This window comes from Aquarana catesbeiana, linkage group LG06 (assembly GCF_042186555.1).
Source record: "Aquarana catesbeiana isolate 2022-GZ linkage group LG06, ASM4218655v1, whole genome shotgun sequence".
In the NCBI taxonomy this organism is placed as follows: Eukaryota; Metazoa; Chordata; class Amphibia; order Anura; family Ranidae; genus Aquarana; species Aquarana catesbeiana.
The window spans coordinates 252,486,991-252,506,635 of NC_133329.1; the positions used below are offsets into that span (position 1 = coordinate 252,486,991).

The following is a 19,645-nucleotide window of genomic DNA, read 5'->3' on the forward strand; positions in this document are numbered from 1 at the left end:
AAAGTGTCACCCTCGTGCGGAGAAAACATTACCAACAGAAGTAATAGCATGACGGACCGCCTTTTTAAAGCTTGTGGGTTAACTTGTTTCCTGCCCCAGTGGGAGAGGAGCTCTACGTTCTGAGTGGGGTTGGAGGCTGTCATGGAAGACGACTGGGGAAAGTTTTTCTGTAGCCATGGATATAGTGGGGAAGGATTAGAACCACCATCAGGTTTGTTATGCTGTGGAGGAAAGTGAGGAAATGTATCTTCTCTTCCTATCCTGCTGGCATTTTCACGAGACGGGAAATTAACTACAACAGGCACCCTGAGAGCAACAAAAATTAGGAAGGGGTTCTAACTCTCCACTCTTCGTGTCCAGAAAGGCTTCATGCACACGGGTGTATTAAAACACACTCTAATCTATGGAGTATGGAGCTGGCAGAAAAATCCAACCAAAAAAAGGCTAGTCTTGGTGCGTAATTACGCATGTTTGTGCATTTTACAGGTGCAGGGCATTTAGAAGCCTGTGCATATAAACTCATTTTATTGGCTAAAATATTCATTTATTATGGCAACTGGAAATAATATACGTATGCATGTGTGTAACATATGCCAGTAACATCTCTCTGAACACGGATTTTGTATTTATGCCAGCGAATGCTCTTCTAAAATAAGAACCTTAAAAAAAAAAAAAAAATGGATATATGCTATAAAAAGCAGCATGTATGAGTCAGGAGAAGAACTGAGAGGAAATCTTTAGAACGGAGTCCGTAAAAGCTGGCATTTTGACTGGATACTTTAAAGTAAATACATATGCTATGTACTGTGTGTGTATATGTGTGTGTGTATGTATGTATGTATATATATATATATATATATATATATATATATATATATACACATACATACACACACACACACACACACTATATTGTCAAAAGTATTGGGGCGCCTGCATTTACATGCACATGAATGAACTGTAATGGCATCCCAATCTTCGTAGTCTGTAGTGTTCAGTATTGAGTTGGCCCACCCTTTGCTGCTATACCAGCTTCAACTCTTCTAGGAAGGCTGTCCACAAGGTTTAGGAGTGGGCTATGGTAATGTTTGACCATTCCTCCAGAAGCTCATTTGTGAGTTCAGGCACTGATGTTGGATGAGAATGCCTGGCTCGCAGTCTGCGCTCTAATTGATCCCAAAGATGTTCTCTTGGGTTGAGTTCATTACTCTGTGCAGGCCAGTCAAGCTCCTCCACCCCAAACTCTTTATAGACCTTGCTTTGTGCACTGGTGCGCAGTCATGTTGAAGCAGGAAGGGGCCAACCCAAAACTGTTCCCACAAAGTTGGGAGCATGAAATTGTCCAAAATGTCTTGTAGGCTGACGCCTTAAGAGTTCCCTTCACTGGACGAAGGGGCCAAGCCCAACCACTGAAAAACAACCCACACCATAATCCCCCCCACCAAATGACTTTTGGCAATATAGTGTGGATGAGCGAGTTTGGGGTGGAGGAAGTTGACTGGCCTGCAGAGTTCTGACCTCAATCCAATAGAACACCTTTGGGATAAATCAGAGTGGAGACTGAGAGCCAGGCCTTCTCTCTAATATCAGTGCCTGACCTCACAAATGTGCTTCTGGAAGAATGGTCAAACGTTCCCATAGACACACTCCTAATCCTTGTGGACAGCCTTCCCAGAAGAGTTGAAGCTGTTATGGCTGCAAAGGGAGGGCCAACTCCATATTGAACCCTGCGGACTAAGACTGGGATGCCATTAAACATCATGTGCGTGTAAAGGCAGGCGCCCCAATACTTTTGACAATATTGTGTGTGTATGTATGTATATATTTGCAGTTTGGTACTTTTCAGGCATTATCTGTGTGTTTGGCAACTTTTGAGCGAAGTCTTGACTTATATCTTGCTAATTGTCAGTACGTGTTTATATAATAAGTTATTTTACCATAAATCTTACTAAAGGTAGACCTTATAAAGGAACAATATTTTTATGACTGCAGCAACAAAGGACAAGTTTTTTTAACATGAATTCTTAAAATACTTGCTGCCACCTACTGGTGATTTAGGACTATTTAAATTGGAATTATGATAAGTTTGACTCAATATGTATCAGTTTAATAGAAATTGGTAGCATAACACCACACCCTCATCAAGGCAGAGTCTTCATTCGCAAATATTTAAAGTGAAATTCCCTATTTGCAAAGCATAGTTTCTGCTAAAAGTTTATATGTTCAGATTTGACTTAAAAAAAAAAAAAAAAAAAAATATATATATATATATATATATATATATATATATATATATATATATATATATATATATATATATATATATATATATATATATATATATATATACACATACACCCCTCACATTTGTGTACATTTTATATCTTTTCATGTGACAACACTGAATAAATTACATTAGTATTACAAATTACAAAGTAGTGATGTGCAGCTTGTATAACAGTGCAAATTTGCTGTCCTCTCAAAATAACTCAACACACAGCCATTAATGTTTAAACTGCTGGTAACAAAAGTGAGTACACCCCTAAGTGAAAATGTCCAGATTGGGTCCAAAGTGTCAATATTTTGCGTGGCCACTATTATTTTCCAGCACTGCCTTAACCCTCTTGGGAATGGAGTTCACCAGAGCTTCACAGGTTGCCACTGGAGTCCTCTTCCACTCCTCCATGATGACATCACGGAGCTGGTGGATGTTAGAGATCTTGCGCTCCTCAACCTTCCATTTGAGGATGCCCCACAGATGCTCAATAGGGTTTAGGTCTGGAGACATGCTTGGCCAGTCCATCACCTTTACTCTCAGCTTCTTTAGCAAGGCAGTAGTGTGTTTGGGGTCGTTATCATGTTGGAATACTGCCCTGCGACCCAGTCACCGAAGGGAGGGGATCATGCTCTACTTTAGTATGTCACAGTACATGTTGGCATTCATGGTTTCCTCAAAGAATTGTAGCTCCCCAGTGCCGGCAGCACTCATGCAGCCCCAGACCATGACACTCCTACCACCATGCTTGACTGTAGGCAGGACACACTTGTCTTTGTACTCCTCACCTGGTAACCGCCACACATGCTTGACACCATCTGAACCAAATAAGTTTATCTTGGTCTCATCAGATCACAGAACATGGTTCCAGTAATCCATGTCCTTAGTCTGCTTGTTTTCAGCAAACTGTTTGCGGCTTTCTTGTGCATCATCTTTAGAAAAGTCTTACTTCTGGGACGACAGCCATGCAGACCAATTTGATGCAGTGTGCGGCGTATGGTCTGAGCCCTGACGGGCTGTCCCCCCACCCCTTCAATCTCCACAGCAATGCTGGCAGCACTCATATGTCTATTTCCCAATTCTTTTTTCAGATTCTCGGAGAGTTCTTTGCCATGAGATGCCATGTTGAACTTCCAGTGACCAGTATGAGAGAGTGAGAGCGAGAATACCAAATTTAACACACCTGCTCCCCATTCACACCTGAGACCTTGTAACACAAATGAGTCACATGACACCGGGGAGAGAAAATGGCTAATTGGGCCCAATTTGGACTTTTTCACTTAGGGGTGTACTCACTTTTGTTGCCAGTGGTTTAGACATTAATGGCTGTGTTTTGAGCAAATTTACACTGTTATACAAGCTGTACACTCACTACTTTACATTGTAACAAAGTGTAATGTCTTCAGTGTTGTCACATGAAAAGATATAATAAAATATTTACAAAAATGTGAGGGGTGTACTCACTTTTGTGAGATACTGTGTGAGTGTGTTCTCATTGAAATGTATGCATATCCAAAAAGAATAGTAATTCATTTTATTTATTTATTTTCTTATTAATCTTGAGAAGAACACAATTTATTTCTCTCTCCTTCACTGTATCTATGGAGGAGGGAGCAATGGTTGCCACCTATGCTAGACTAGAAACATGTCTCCCTTTTTTAATCTTTGCTATGTGGGGGGGTATGGTTATTAGTAGTTTACAGAATAAAAATACTATTTTTTTTTTTTTTCCCTTTTCAGTTCAGTTTGACAAAAGATATTTGTTTTTCTGGCAAGATCAACATGTGTTTTCTGTAATTGCTAAAAATGTTCATATACTTAAAAAAAACAAAGGCAGTCATCACATCTAGAGTCTGTTAAGCTGCAGTAGGTTACATTTTTGTTTTTGGGTTTTGTCATCCTCTAAATACTATGCATACAGCCACAAATGAAGGCCAAAAGGCCAGATTAGAAATAGATACTTTATACACAAATGCTGTATATCCACACAGAGATGGAAAGGTAGAACAGCTAGTGTCTTTTTGGTCTCATACCAGTTTAGTGGACTTTGAAAAGGTGTTGTGTCTTTTTTTTTTTTTTTTTTTTTTTTTTTTTTTTTTTTTATACAGGATCTACAAGGCTTCATCTTCATGACAGTGGTTGACATCTTTTAGGCAAGACAACAAACAGATTTTGGAAATCTAAGTTGCAAATGAACACGCACACCAATGTGATATACACCAGTCTCAAATGCAGACTCCCCTAAAAAAAGCTCTCTGTAGAGTATATCTAAACCCAAGAACAAACAAAGTAATACATTGTAGCTTATCAGTCCTTAGTTATGTGACTACATTGACAATACAGAAAATACCAATTGATCCTGTGAGAAATTTTGTGTCCTTGTAACATCTGTGTGCTGAACAGAGATCTCAGATCATTTTAGCTCCTGTAACAGCTATCTTCTGCGAACTACAGAACACCTCCTCCTATGTGATATGTGATCTCCTCCACAGATACAGTATAGAAGGTGAAATTTGTCACTGTAGGACAAGAAGTGTGTTACTGTCAGGATCATCAGTTTTAAAAAAAGGAAAGACTGAATAAAGGGAACTAATGCAAATGGAAGGACAGGGTGTACTACTTACTGTGTATTTCAGTTACGTTTTTTTGGGCATGAGTAGCACACCCAAAGTCCGCAACTGGTTAAAAAAGAAACTTTAATAGTTTTCAGAACCAGACAGATGCTAAGCAATTAAAGGCATCTCCATTGCACCCACAAAATGTAGCATTTAATAAAGTAATAGGCAGGGTCTTACCTGCAATGTTATCTGTCAGCTAAAGGTTCTACTAATTCTTTCTACGAAAGTGATTACATTTGCCTTCAGGAGTATTTTTTACTGTGGGTTATTTCATATCATTGCTTATTACGCTATGTTTATTTTTTTATTATTTAAATCATTTTGAGCAGATCAGGAGTATTCAGCATCCTGTCAATCTTTTGATGTCCAAAAGATTGAAAAGTAGATGGATTTTTAGAGCTTCTGGTCATATACCCTTATATACTTGTGTATTGCTTTATATACAGCCGTGGCCAAAAGTTTTGAGACTGACGCAAATCTTCATTTTCACAAACTCTGCTGCCTCAGTGGTTTTAGATCTTTTTGTCAAATGTTACTATGGTATACTGAAGTACAATTACAAGCATTTCATAAGTGCCAAAGGCTTTTATTGCCAATTATGCAAAGAGTCAATATTTGCAGTGTTGACCCTTCTTTTTCAAGACCTCTGCAATTCACCCTGGCATGCTGTCAAACTTCTGGGCAGCTCATTCTTGCATAATAAATGCTTGGAGTTTGTCAGAATTTGTGGGGGGTTTTGTTCACCCGCATCTTGAGGATTGACCACAAGTTCTCAATGGGATTAAGGTCTGGGAGTTTCCTGGCCATGATGGCCTGGTCTGGATGTTTTGTTCCCCAAGCCAATTAGTTATGACTTTTGCCTTATGGCAACTGGCAAGGCGCTCCATCATGCTGGAAAAGGCATTGTTCCTCACCAAACTGTTCTTGGATGGTTGGGAGAAGTTGCTCTCGGAAGATGTTTTTGTACCATACTTTATTCGTGGCTGTGTTCTTAGACAGAATTGTGAGTGAGCCCACTCCCTTGCCTGAGAAGCAGCCCCACACATGAATAGTCTCAGAATCCTTTACTGTTGGCACAACACAGGACTGATGGTAGCACTCGCCTTTTCTTCTCCGGACAAGGTTTTTTCCGGATGCCCCAAACAATCGGAAAGGGGATTCATCAGAGTAAATGACTTTACTTCGTATTTCAGAAGTCCAATCCCTGTACCTTTTGCAGTCTGTCCCTGATGTTTTTCCTGGAGAATAGTGACTTCTTTGCTGCCCTTCTTGACACCAGGCCATCCTCCAAAAGTCTTCGCCTCACTGTGTGTCCAGATGCACTCAAACATCTGTCTGCTGCCATTCCTGAGCAAGCTCTGCACTGGCGGTGCCCAGATCCCGTAGCCGAAATGCAATGGAAATGTTAGCTATGAAAATGAACTTAATCCCATAACAAAGAGGGACTTTGCAATTCATCTGATCACTATTAATAACATTCTGGAGTATATGCAAATTGCCATCATAAAAACGGAGGCAGGAAAATTATTATTTTGTGTCATTCTCAAAACATTTGGCCATGTCTGTATATCTTGATATGGTTTAAAAGAAATAAAAAATTTTTCTCTTGTTGTATAGTAATTTAAAGTGCATGCTTAAATCTGTCTTTTTGTTTTTCTTTTTTTTTTACTGCAGATGCGTCAATGCTGGCAGAAAGAATCCCTGTTCCCTCCAGCCCGGTTCCCATAGCAACTATCGACCTGATGCCACAGCACTCAGAGAACATTATGCCTACTATTCAGGTCAAGCTGCCACCTAAGAAGACAAAACACCAGGAGGAGCAGGAAGATGTTAACAGACCAGCCTGGGGAATAAGTTCATCGCCGTGGGTCACTCTTGCTTATGCCTTTTATCAAATAAAGGAAATGATGGCCCTTTCTAAAACCACCCAGACCTCAGAAAACCAGCCACTCCAGGTAATGTCTACATTATGAAGTGTAAAGGTCAAGCAGTATGTCATGCACTTAGCCTTAGTGAAAATTTGAATTTTACTTTACTCTATAAGGTCTTTGCAGAAAAGAACATGCTGTACGTAGACTCAAACAAAATAATACTATAAAAGTATGTTTTGAAATATAGCGTATGATTGTTCAAATAAGTGTAGGATTAGAACCCCCATATTGTAATGCTCCTAAATGTACAGATTCTGGTATTTTGTTACTTAAATTAGGTAGGTTAAAGCTGTATATGTTTAATATATAATGCTTGTGGAGAGCTTAAAGTGGAACTAAAGTTCTGCTGTAACAAACACTGGGCAGGCAGGCTTTTATTGCAGAAGAGACATGTCTCTTCTTCAATTAAATGACCCTACCTGCCTGCTCACTGTCTTCTCCAGCACTGCAAACTGAGCTACACATGCACAGCTTGCCTTACAGCGCTGAGCAGGCTGAGTGCTGGGATGATGGCCGCCTGAGTGATGTCATCTAGCTCTTGCCAATGAAGTGGCTGAAGATCGGCACTCAGAAAAAGATGTTGGCGATGGACAGTTGGACAAGTGAGTATTGATCCTACAGTTTCACTTTCAAGCAGAACTAAACCCTCCCTCCTATCCTTTTCAGCCAAGGAAGCTTCCATCTTAGCCTCCGTTTGATCTGCAACTGCTAAAGTGCTGCATATGTGATCGGTTATGACTCCAGCCATTTGATAATTTGACAACTTGGTTGAAAGCACAGGCAAATGTGACAGTTACCCTGTTTCCCCGAAAATAAGACCTAGCGTGATTGTCGGTGATGGCTGCAATATAGGCCCCACCCCCCCCAAATAAGCCCTACCCTGTTTCCCCGAAAATAAGCCCTACCCTGAAAATAAGACCTACAAGCACTTTAACTAGGGCTTATTTGGGGGGTAGGGCTTATATTGCAGCCATCACCGACAATCACGCTAGGTCTTATTTTCGGGGAAACAGGGTAACATTCCCAGCATACCTGGAATGTAACTATTTTTTGACTCCATTAAATTAATGAGTTTAGTTCTGCTTTAAAGTGGCTGTAAACCTCAGACGTAATATGAACAAAGCATATCCTTCTATAGTGTGTGCTTGTCTCAGTCCAGAGCACCAAGTGTCATTTCTTTCTGCTACTTCGTTCCTCTATGTACTTCTGATGAGTTTCTCTGACCCAGAGAAAAATGGTGACGGGAGGGCACAGTCTGTAATCGACAGCCTCAGGCTCTGTTCCTGTGTGCTGTGTGAAGGGGATGTGTCCCTTCCCTCCAATCAGCTCTCAGAGCTCTCCTCACTGATGTAACTTCAGCTTTCCACCCCCTGCTTTTTCAGAGCTGAGAGATCATGTTTAAATTCTGCACTTTTAATAGACCAAACAAACAAGGTACCCCCCCAATACAAGGGACTTTAACCACTTGCCGTCCGCCCACCACCAAATGATGGCTGGGCGGTGAGGCTCTCGTTCTCGGTGAGCGTCATATGACGGCTTCCCGGAACGACCGCTCTTGTGCGCCCCTAGCTGTAGGCAGGGCTGGTGCAAGGATTTTTGACACCCTAGGCCAGTGATGGTGAACCTTGTTTTGGAACTACATTTCCCATGATGCTCAACTACACTGCAGACTGTATGAGCATCATGGGAAATGAAGTTCCAAAACATCTGGGGTGCCACGGTTCACCATCACTGCCCTAGGCGAAACCTCATTTTGCCGCCCCCTGACTCCACCCCCTTTGCCCTGCCTATGTATACCCCACCTTTTTAATGAAGTGCCCATCAAATGCAGCCCACCATGCCCATCGATGCAGCCGCACCAGCGCCCATCGATGCAGCCGCACCAGCGCCCATCGATGCAGCCGCACCAGCGCCCATCGATGAATGTTTGCTTGCTTCCATTCATTCGAGAGTCGAGACACAGACACAGTCTGACACTATGTGCGAACGGAGAGGCGGCTGCCTGCTGATTCTGAGACCTAGTTGCTTGTTGCAGAGAGAAGAGAGTAGGAATACCAGTGGCCGGGCGCCCTAGGCAGCAGTGCGCCCTAGGCGGCTGCCTAGTTTGTCCAGTGGTAGCACCGGCCCTGGCTGTAGGACATGGCGCGACCCCGATATGTGTAAAGAGCTCTTTAACCATGTGATTGGCTGTGTCCAATCACAGCCGGTCACATGTAAACATGGAGATGCCTGACAGAGTGCGAGGAGAGGAGAGCCGATCAGCGGCATCTCCTCACAGGGGACAGCTAGGTATGTAATCAGGGCACTGATCATCAGTACCCTGATTACAATTAAGTGCCCACCAGTGCCAGCAATGATTGTCCACCACTGCCAGCAATCAGTGCCAGCAATCAGTGGCCATTAGTGATGTCAGTCAGTGCTGGCTATCAGTGCTGCCCATCAATCCCACCTATCTGTGCCCACCAGTGCCGCCTATCTGTGCCACCTATCAGTTCCCATCAGTGAAGGAGAAAAATTTTACTTATTTACTGACAGAAACTAAGAAAAACTTTCTTTTTCACTTTTTTTTTTTTTTTTTTTTAGGAAAAAAATAAAAAACCCAGCAATGATTAAATACCACCAAAAGACAGCTTTATTTGTGTGAAGAAAATGATAACAATTTGACATGGTTACAGTGTATTGTTGAATTGTCATTTAAAGTGTGATGGCGCTAAAAGCTGAAAAATGGCCTGCGCAGGAAGGGGGTGTAAGTGCCCTGTATTGAGGTGGTTAAGGGACTTTTGGGATGTTGGCAACAATTTAGGTGTACTTGGGTGGTATCCAATTTGAATGAATGCAGCCAAAAGACGGCCGAGACATGTACAACTTATGTAAGATGATTTGTTTTTTCTCTGTGTATAATATGAGGCCAGTCACTGTTGCCATCTCCCTTGAGCTTTAGGTTGGTTTACCATTGATTTGAAAGATCATGAATACCAGTTAATTATTTGAAAGCCGATACAAAAGTATTACATTTCTAATAAAGGTTTCATATAATACCACCATGGTAAGTTAATGCAAGTTATAAATAAGACCCTTGACCAGTCATACCGTATGATAGGTCTGGGGGAAAAAAAAGGATACATATAGATAGAGATCTATCTATCTATCTATCTATCTATCTATCTATCTATCTATCTATCTATCTATCTATCTATCTATCTATCTATCTATCTATCTATCTATCTATCTATCTATCTATCTATCTATCTAATATCTTTTTTCTCCCAGAGATATATATATACAAAAAAAGTGGAAGGTGTTCAGCCCAAAAGCATATTTGCACATTATGGTACATTGTAAAGTGTCATGTCCCCCCCCCCCTTTCTTTTTCCAGTGCTATAACATCTTCAGTCTTCCTCGTTGCTCCATCACTGTTGCTTTCCATCTTCTCCCTGGCATCTTTCAGGTTTAGAGTTCCTTTGCCGGGATGGTGAATGGGGTTGCATATGCATGGCTGTTAGTGTACAATTTGTTAAATAAAACTGTAGCAGGCAGAGGAGAAATAATATGGTAGAAGTGACAGTCACTTCTGCCATAAATATCTATCGGCTGGCAGTTTTATACTTTTGCAGGTTTATTTTCAACTTTAACTAGTGGGCTGCTGGCTTTGAATAAAATGCTAGTCCATTTTTTTTAAATAACTAATAAACTTTCTAGAGACTTGGACAATAACACAGCTGAAATGTGGGTGTGGAATAAAAGGTATACTTTACTGAATGTAATGTGAACAGATAGATGCTAGGTAAGGGGATTAGTACACATGGGGAGCTGAACAGTCAGCACCTCCTCTAGTTACAACCTAAGAGGGTGACATATTTGACACTCAAATGTGATTTATGACTATGACACTGTACATTGTCCAGCAGATATCACCTGATGTCATCTGTGTAGATTCTAAGCTGTAGAGCCAGAATTGCTGCTTCTTTATTATGGTGTCACCACTACCGACCACAGGAATGCTAACCTTGATTGGAACCGTGGTTTAACCACTTGCTTACTTGGTATTTATATCCTCTTACTGACCAGGCAAAATCTCAGCTTTCAGCGCTGTCACACTGACATTTGCGCGGTCATGCAAAACTGAATTTTTTATCTTCCTCTTTTTTTTTTTTTTTTTTTTTTTTTTTTTTAGCTTTCTTTTGGTGGTATTTAATAACCATTGGGTTTTTTTATTTTTTGCTAAACAAAGAAAGGCAGAAAAGTTTGTAAAAAAAACAACTTTTTTTAGTTTGTTATAAAATTTTGCAAATAAGTAATTTTTCTCATTCCCTGATACGTGTAGATGAGGCTGCACTGGCGGGCACTGAAGAGGCTGCACTGGCGGGCACTGAAGAGGCTGCACTGGCGGGCACTGAATGATCAGTGCCCTGATTATCTGTGTACATGTCCCCTGTCAGGATTGCTGGTTACCGGTTCTCCTCTCCTCCGTCTCTGTGACAGCATGTGAGGCAAAGCGGTGCTGATAACTGGCAAGTCTGTTTACACTGTGATCAGCTGTGATTGGACACAGCTGATCACATGGTAAAGGGATGCTGTGATTGGCCCTTTACCACGATCTGTGATCAGCTATGTGCAACGAAGAAGCATTGGGGCCGATCTGCGCTGTCTGTCAGTGGCCGTCAGTGCAGCTCTGGATTGAGCCTGCAGGTGTGCCACAGTAGAAAGCAGCTTCCTATGGTGGAACACCGAGAAGAGGTGGAGCCGGGAACTCTGGCAGGGAACCTCAGAAAAGCAGGATTTTGGGGCTGCTCTGTGCAACTCCATTGAGCAGAGCAGGTAAGTATTACGTGTTTGTTATTTAAAAAAATAAACTTTACAATCACCTTAAGTCCACTTGACTAACAATGCCGAAACATTCACCCTCAGTAATAAACATTTTCACCACAAACACACTTTACATGTGATACAATAACATGAAAATTAATCTCAAATAACACTACAGATAAAGTGAACAAATTTATAAATAAATAAGTGAAGTCCATAAACCTAAGTAAATAAAGTCCACTCAGATGTCTCTTTCTCTAATCACCACAATGTTTCCCCCGTGATCTCTCCAGGGCTGAGAGTACCACAGGAAGACGCTTATATAATAAACTTTAGGATACTGTGGGGGTGTTTCATTCTCCAGCAGCTGCACTAGGACATTGGGGAATGTGATGTAGTTAGTGCAGAATATCATTTTCTTTGAATGCTGAAAGATTAGCTCTCAAAATGTAAAAGATAAGGCAATTCAATAGTGATCAGATTTGCTACAGATAAAAAAAATGCATTAACGCTCACTTAAAAATTGCAAATTTAAAATGTTCAGTATATTAAATATACATTTTGGTTATTACTTTTATTATTTGATATTATTCGGTCATTTGGTTTAATGTGTAGTGATGTGCATTAAGTATTGTTTTTCCATTGCTGTTTGTGGGATAACAGGAAACAAGAACTAAAGGTAAGGTAATGCTTGCTTTGTATTACTAATCCCTTTATTTTGGCGCAATTCTACCTCCTTTTCATTGAGCTAGTCCTTCATAAGTCTACATGCGTGTATTGTTGATGTGAATGTCTATGTGTAGTAAATGTATGTGGTGCAACCCCATTTGTATATCTAAAAGCACACAGTTAATACCCAGGTGTCAAGTCCTGGGAAAAAGTGTGGGAACTCGCCCAAGATCCTACCCATTACAAATATAAATAAATCCCATCCCTGCCCACAATTCTCCGCATCCCTTTCCACAATGTATCCCCATCCCCACCCATCATCATCTATCCCTCTCCACAATGTATCCCCATCCCCGCCCAGCATCATCTATCCCTCTCCACAATGTATCCCCATCCCCGCCCAGCATCATCTATCCCTCTCCACAATGTATCCCCATCCCCACCCAGCATCATCTATCCCTCTCCACAATGTATCCCCATCTCCACCAAGAATTATCTTCATCCCTCTCAACAGTGTATCCCCATCTCCACCAAGAATTATCTTCATCCCTCCCCACAGTGTATCCCCATCTCCACCAAGAATTATCTTCATCCCTCCCCACAGTGTATCCTCATCTCCACCAAGAATTATCTTCATCCCTCCCCACAGTGTATCCCCATCTCCACCAAGAATTATCTTCATCCCTCCCCACAGTGTATCCCCATCTCCACCAAGAATTATCTTCATCCCTCCCCACAGTGTATCCCCATCTCCACCAAGAATTATCTTCATCCCTCCCCACAGTGTATCCCCATCTCCACCAAGAATTATCTTCATCCCTCCCCACAGTGTATCCCCATCTCCACCAAGAATTATCTTCATCCCTCCCCACAGTGTATCCCCATCTCCACCAAGAATTATCTTCATCCCTCCGAACAGTGTATCCCCATCTCCACCAAGAATTATCTTCATCCCTCCCCACAATGTATCCCCATCTCCACCAAGAATTATCTTCATCCCTCCCCACAGTGTATCCCCATCTCCACCAAGAATTATCTTCATCCCTCCCCACAATGTATCCCCATCTCCACCAAGAATTATCTTCATCCCTCCCCACAGTGTATCCCCATCCCTGCCCAGCAGTATCCATCCCGCTCCACAGTGTATCCCCATCCCCACCCATGATGCAGGGCAGGGATGGGGATACAATGTGGAGAGGGATGGATGATGCAGGGCGGGGATGGGGATACAATGTGCAGAGGGATGGAAGATGCTGGGCGGGGATGGGGATACACTGTGGCGAGGGATAGATGATGTTGGGCGGGGATGGGGATACACTGTGGCGAGGGATAGATGATGTTGGGCGGGGATGGGGATACACTGTGGCGAGGGATAGATGATGCTGGGCGGGGATGGGGATACACTGTGGCAAGGGGTGGATGATTCTGGGTGGGGATTGGGATCATTGCGGAGAGGGATGGATGATTCTAGGTGGGGATGGGGGGATACGTTGTGGAGAGGGATGGATGATTCTGGGTGGGGATGTGGATACATTGTGGAGAGGGATGGATAATTCTGGATGGGGATGGGGATGGGGATGATGGAGTTCCATTGTGAAAATGAATGAGGATGACTCTGGGTGGGGATGAGAGTTACATAGTGAAGAGGCTCTCCACAATGTAACACTCATCCCCACCCAGAGTCATCCTTACCCATTTTCACAATTCAGACATAGTACAGGAGATGGTCAGAGACTGCAGACATGGGGACCAATTTTTTTTTTTTTTAAACCAACCTTTTTCTGGAATTCTCTTGGTGTGTCTTTCTGCATTACTAATACATATTCAGTTACCCCAAACAATATTATAGCTTTATATGATTGCTGGAAGTTGAATAGCTCCTTCCTTACCTTCTGCATCTCTTGAGGACTCATGTGACAGAGTCTTGGGCTTCCTGCTGCAGCCTCTCATTTCATATTGTGCATTCCTTCCAAACCCATTGCCATGTACTACCACCACCATCTATACACAAGTGAAAAAAGTTTTAGGCGGCTCAATCCTTTAAAGTGTTACTGAACCCAGGACCCTGCATTTACTGTAACTGGTCTACCACAGCACGCAGAACATGGAAATGCAATTATTTTTGTAAATAAATGGCTAAATACCTTTTCTCATCTTCAGTATATAGCAGTATTGTGACTTCTATCCGTGTTCGGGTTGAGCACTGGTTAAAGCTTGTAGGAGGAGTTTTCATTCTCCTCTGACTGTCCTATGAGGTTGCATGACCACTGACTTTCTTTCTGGACAGTGCTGATCACATGCACACTCTACCCCAAAAAAACCTCTAACAATACACACCAAACGGAGCATGTGCAGAGTCCCTTCTAGGGCTCTGTACTATCAGCAGAGCGATTGGGGACAGTAAAAGAAGGGGAGGATCAGAGAAGACAGCATCTAACAGCCTTTTTACGCAATGCGGAGGATTAACCCCTTAGGTTCCATAATGAGTATAACAAGCATGCTTTACTGCATATACAGACTGATTTTACTGTTTAGTAACACTTTAAATGGTTAAAAAAAAGAGATAATGTCAATGTATGTTTGCATCTGTTACCTCTGGAACTGGCTGAATTTCAGAGATATTAATCTAGTTTCCAAGGCATGCAACTTTGAATTTGTTGTAAGAGGTTTTCTTTGTGAAACACATTTCATTGACCACTTTAATGTCTTGCTCAATGTGCATGGTAAACAAATTCTTGAAAAGAGATGAGACTTTTTAGCAGACGTAGTGGAAAAGTACTTTAATGCTTTACCTGTTCATATATCACACAGGAAAGTGAAAACAATTCCTCAAGATCACCACAGTCAGTGATGAGTGAAGCCCCCAGTGCTGAGGCAACTGCTGATAGCCAGAAGCACAGTGACCTTGGTGCACCAGGAGATACTGACCACGTTCAGCCAACTGACACTGGCATCTCCAAGGACAATTCTTCAGAAGACAACGTATCCACCCCACACACAGATGGGGGGCATTAATATGATTGCTATCTTCATATTGGGAAGTATGTTGGTTATACACTGGAAACCTCTGCAAATGACAGACAAAAAAACTACAAAAATATTTTGTAGAATCAATGGCAACAAATAGAAAAAGAAATATATGTAGATATTAACATTTACAAAAGAGGTGATGATGAATCTCTGGTTTCAACCCTGGGGACCACATTTTATTTATATATGTATTTATAGTCTGTAGCATACATTGCGTATTAAAGTTTACAGACTGAAACAGCCAGAAGATTTGCTTTGTAAATTAAATATTAAAATACTGTGTGTATATATACAGTACAAGCACTGTCAGCACTATTACACTTAGGATACTTGGCTTTTTTTTCCCTAAAATGTTGTCACTATTCTTTTTTTATTTTTTTTTATTTTATTTTTTTTCAACCAGTTACTACAAACTTTTAACATTCAGCTGTAATCACAAATATTTAAAAATGGGAACATATGCACATGATTGACAGAGCAAAGTGAGACATGACTGTTTTAGTAACTTGGCCCCAAAACTCCCAGTTTCTTTGTTGATGATCATTAAAGCCCCATTGACGTTCCAGTAACCTATATCAATTTTAATTTAGTCTTTATTGTTGCATGGGGAAGATACGTTTGGACTGGTGCTGGGTCTGTTTTATAAAGGAGAGAAGAGCAAGTCAAAGGTTTTTATGCAGCCTCAAGTGAAAGATATATTTGTTACTAAAACCTTTAATATCTGTGTATTAGGCCTCTTGCACACTGCAGCTTGAAAAAGCTCAGTACAGATTTTTTTTTTTTTTTTTTTACTGAGCTAAAAATACAGCCCATTAATTGTAATGTGCCTATGCACACAGGTGCATAAACGAGCGCTCTGCATTCTTCAGTAAAAATAAACTAGAAAAATCTGCTTTTTTGGTCAGTAATTTACACCTCGTGTGCACAAATTTGTGCAAATGCTAATTTATATATTGTGCAGAAAAAGCACGCGAGAATAAGTTTGCTCGAAAATCTGCGAACGCATATATGTGAAATGGCACGTAAATACGTGCAAATGCATACCAAAAAAAAAATCTGAAAAAGTAGATGCTCAAGCACGAGTATCATGTGCAAAAGGCCTAAGTGTTCATTTGTTCCCAGACCTTGGTGATACCAGCGATAGGCCAATAGATTACTGAATCAAAAATTATTTATTGAAATGTATAATATACAGGGATTTTTTATAAATGACCGCTTAATTTCAATACACAGATTTGAAATGGGGAAAAAAGTGTAACTATCAGAACTGTGGATTTCATTTTGGTAGAACAGTTGTCTTTAAATGTTTTAAAAAATATATATTTTTTAATACCACTTTGAATAATATTGTGAAAAAAGGCAAGTTATCCTCTTTTAGATAAAACTTCTAATATACATAGATTGCTTTTAAAGCTGCACTTTATATATAAAGCATGTGTATTCGTTTGCATATGCAAAATCGCAGTGTAACCCGTTGACCTATATTACACACAATTACAGCATTTAGGCAACTAAAGCATGTGTTTTCTGCTGGGTATGTAACATTATACATATGAGTTCTCATATTTTATGCTGTTTGCAGTGAACGAAAAAACGGTTTGGATACAAAACAAAAGCAAAAGTATTATCTTAAGTCACTTGAGCATAAACTTTGGGTATCCTTTATGTCAAACCATTAACAAATTTTCAACAAAGTGAAATATGGCTAGTTCAGTTTTAATTAATTTTAGCAGCTGAATACTCATGTTGAACATGGGCAATAATGGCTGCTTTACTCTTCTATTGAGAAGGGATTAATTTATATAAATGGATTTAGAGGCTGTAGTCCTAATTCTATCCTCAGTACATGAATCGTTTAATAAGAATGTCAGGTGCATTCGCTATGAGTGGGAAAATTTATAGTTCGTAGGTTATCATAGGTAAATCTGAAAAATTTGCTTACCCATACAAACTAGTAGATGGACCAAATGAACATGCATTCTTAATAGCATATATTGCACACATTAAACTGTTTGGGGGTATACAACTTCTAGTTGGACTTTTAATTTACTGTAAAAAGCTCATGTCAACTGAGTGCAAAAAGCGAAATCTGTGTAGAGTGCACCATATTAAGATATTCTAAAGGCAATAATTATCTTGCATAATTTTCAAATCCCCCGTTTGACAGAATAGGCGGTCATTTGAATTAACTATGCTTGCAGTGAAGAAGGTTGTAGTCTTTGGGCTTGTAAATATTTCTTTATGTAGGCTTAAATATTCAGCAAATGCAAACTCCTAAAAAAAATTCATAGTTCTCTTGAAAGGGAAAAAATGACTGAAATGCACTTCAATTAAATATGAAGAAGCTAAAGGGAATTCATTTAGAGAACCTCTGGTCAGCATCAATGTTTTCTTGGCTATTTTAAGGCCTATCTGATTGGTAGCAACCCCACTTCCTGCCCCTCCTGACAGGTTTCCTAGAAGCAGCCGCTCTACAAAGAAAAGGAAGTGTCAGGAAAGAGTTATTTCAGCATTGATGCTGCCTGTTCGGTGGCTTCCTTTTTATGTATAAGGAATAGATAAAGATGATGGGTATGTTTTCTTTTAGGCTGGGTTCACACTAGTGCGAATTGGATGCGAGATATGTGAACCGGGTCCACATGTCTCTGAAACAGCTTGCACAGGAGTCCTGTGCGTCTTTGGCTCCCTTTCAGGGCCGAATTTTTGGCTGAATTCGGCCCTGAAATGGAGAACAGGGACGCATCCGGACCCCTGCTGAAAGCCGCATCAAGCAGCAGTGTGAACCCAGCCTTAGACAAATGTATAATGAAGAGCATAATGCACTATGTTTAGCGTTTTGCACATAAGGACCTGTGCCATAACTGCTGTAGGTAGGTCCAAGAAAGTGCCCCCCCCCCCCACAGCTTCAAAATACATTTCATGGAGTTGTTCTTATGGTAAAACCATCTTTCAGGATCCAGTGGTTCTAAACCTATAGCTGCAGTAACGTTGTTAAATATTCATATTGGTCCTCTCCAGGTGCCTTCATGTCAGTCTTTTGCAGACATAGAAAGAGCAACCAACTTCTATAGTGCCAGTCTTCCCCAGTGGACTATCACTATAATTGGTGGCCACAGGAACAGTAAGGTGCATGGTATAACATGGAAGTATCTTTTTTGCAGTGTGAGTTATATTAAGAATAATATATATAATATATATTATATTATAATCTCTTCAGCATGGCCTCAGGTTTCCCCAAAAGGATGGCATATCATATATATTTAACCCGAAGAAGGGGCCTTATAAGAAACCACTAGAGGGAGTTAAACCTGTGACTATTTTTTGTTTCTTAGAAGTTCAAAATATTTTAAAACCAAACCAAAGATGTTGCTTTACACATGTTAAAGTTGAATATCTTGGGATTTACCATTTTTGTTATTACTGGAGTTGAACAGAGTGAAGTTTACTATGTGGTATAGAAGGAACTTAATACAGGAAGATACAGAATATCTGTTCATGAGGTACTTTTTTTATTTAACATTTTAAAAAAAATAGCTTTCATTTTGTTTCTTTTTAATGTAGATCTTGTTCTTTTGAGTTTCTTAAACCTAAAGTTTATTAAACTATTGCCATGTTGAGAAAACTGTTTTTATGCAACGTGTTCCACCAAAGAAAACTTTATCTGTCAGTCCAGTTTAATTGTGTATAGTAACCTAACACCTAGTCATTTTTTTTCTTCTTTTTTTGGTGGTTTACCTAAAATGCATCGTCTTAGTTTTGCAGACTAAAAGCTTTTCATTCAGTAAGTGTCCTTGTGATCTGGAATGTATTACTAATATGCAAACTAAAGCTTTCCAGTCAGTAAGTGTCCTTTGTGATCTGGAATGTATTTATTTACTGTACATATATTAGTTTTGCTGTAAAGTTTGCAAAAATGAAAACCTGTAAAAGTGGATTTTTTTGACTGAATAAATCAGATTGCCTATTGTGTGCCAGGTCTTTTTTTTTATTTTTTATGTTCAGACAGTTAACTTCTTCTTCAAAAATATATTAGCATAAATCTGGTAGGTATGTTCCAAAAGGGTTATGAATTAATTTAATTATCCATTATTTTTTACATTTGTTCTTTAGGTTCACTTGTTTATGCATTTTAAACTGCACCTTGAAGAATGTTTTACTTGTTTTAATGGTATAGATCTCACCAGAGCCTGTTGATGAAGTTATGAAAAATATCCCGCAAAGTTAAATAACAGTAATTGGTGCCTGCTGTGCTAATTTACACTTCAAAACAATAATTTAAGATGAGGCAGTCACTCAAGCAGCCAGCACAAAATTGA

General features: G+C 40.2%; 1 protein-coding gene across 2 annotated transcripts in view; it reads left to right on the top strand.

Moving 5' to 3' along the window:
* The window catches only part of MFSD6 (major facilitator superfamily domain containing 6), a 132,578-nt gene extending 113,280 nt beyond the window's left edge, over positions 1–19,298 (top strand). The window contains exons 6-8 of one of the 2 annotated variants that reach the window (XM_073633211.1): positions 6,568–6,848; positions 12,294–12,309; positions 15,111–15,242. In XM_073633211.1, the coding sequence (XP_073489312.1) occupies positions 6,568–6,848; positions 12,294–12,309; positions 15,111–15,118 (305 nt within the window). In that variant the 3' untranslated portion in view covers positions 15,119–15,242. Of the gene's footprint in view, positions 1–6,567; positions 6,849–12,293; positions 12,310–15,110 lie in introns of both variants that reach the window. The other variant, XM_073633210.1, reaches the window with a different exon arrangement.
* The last annotated feature ends 347 nt before the right edge of the window (positions 19,299–19,645 follow it).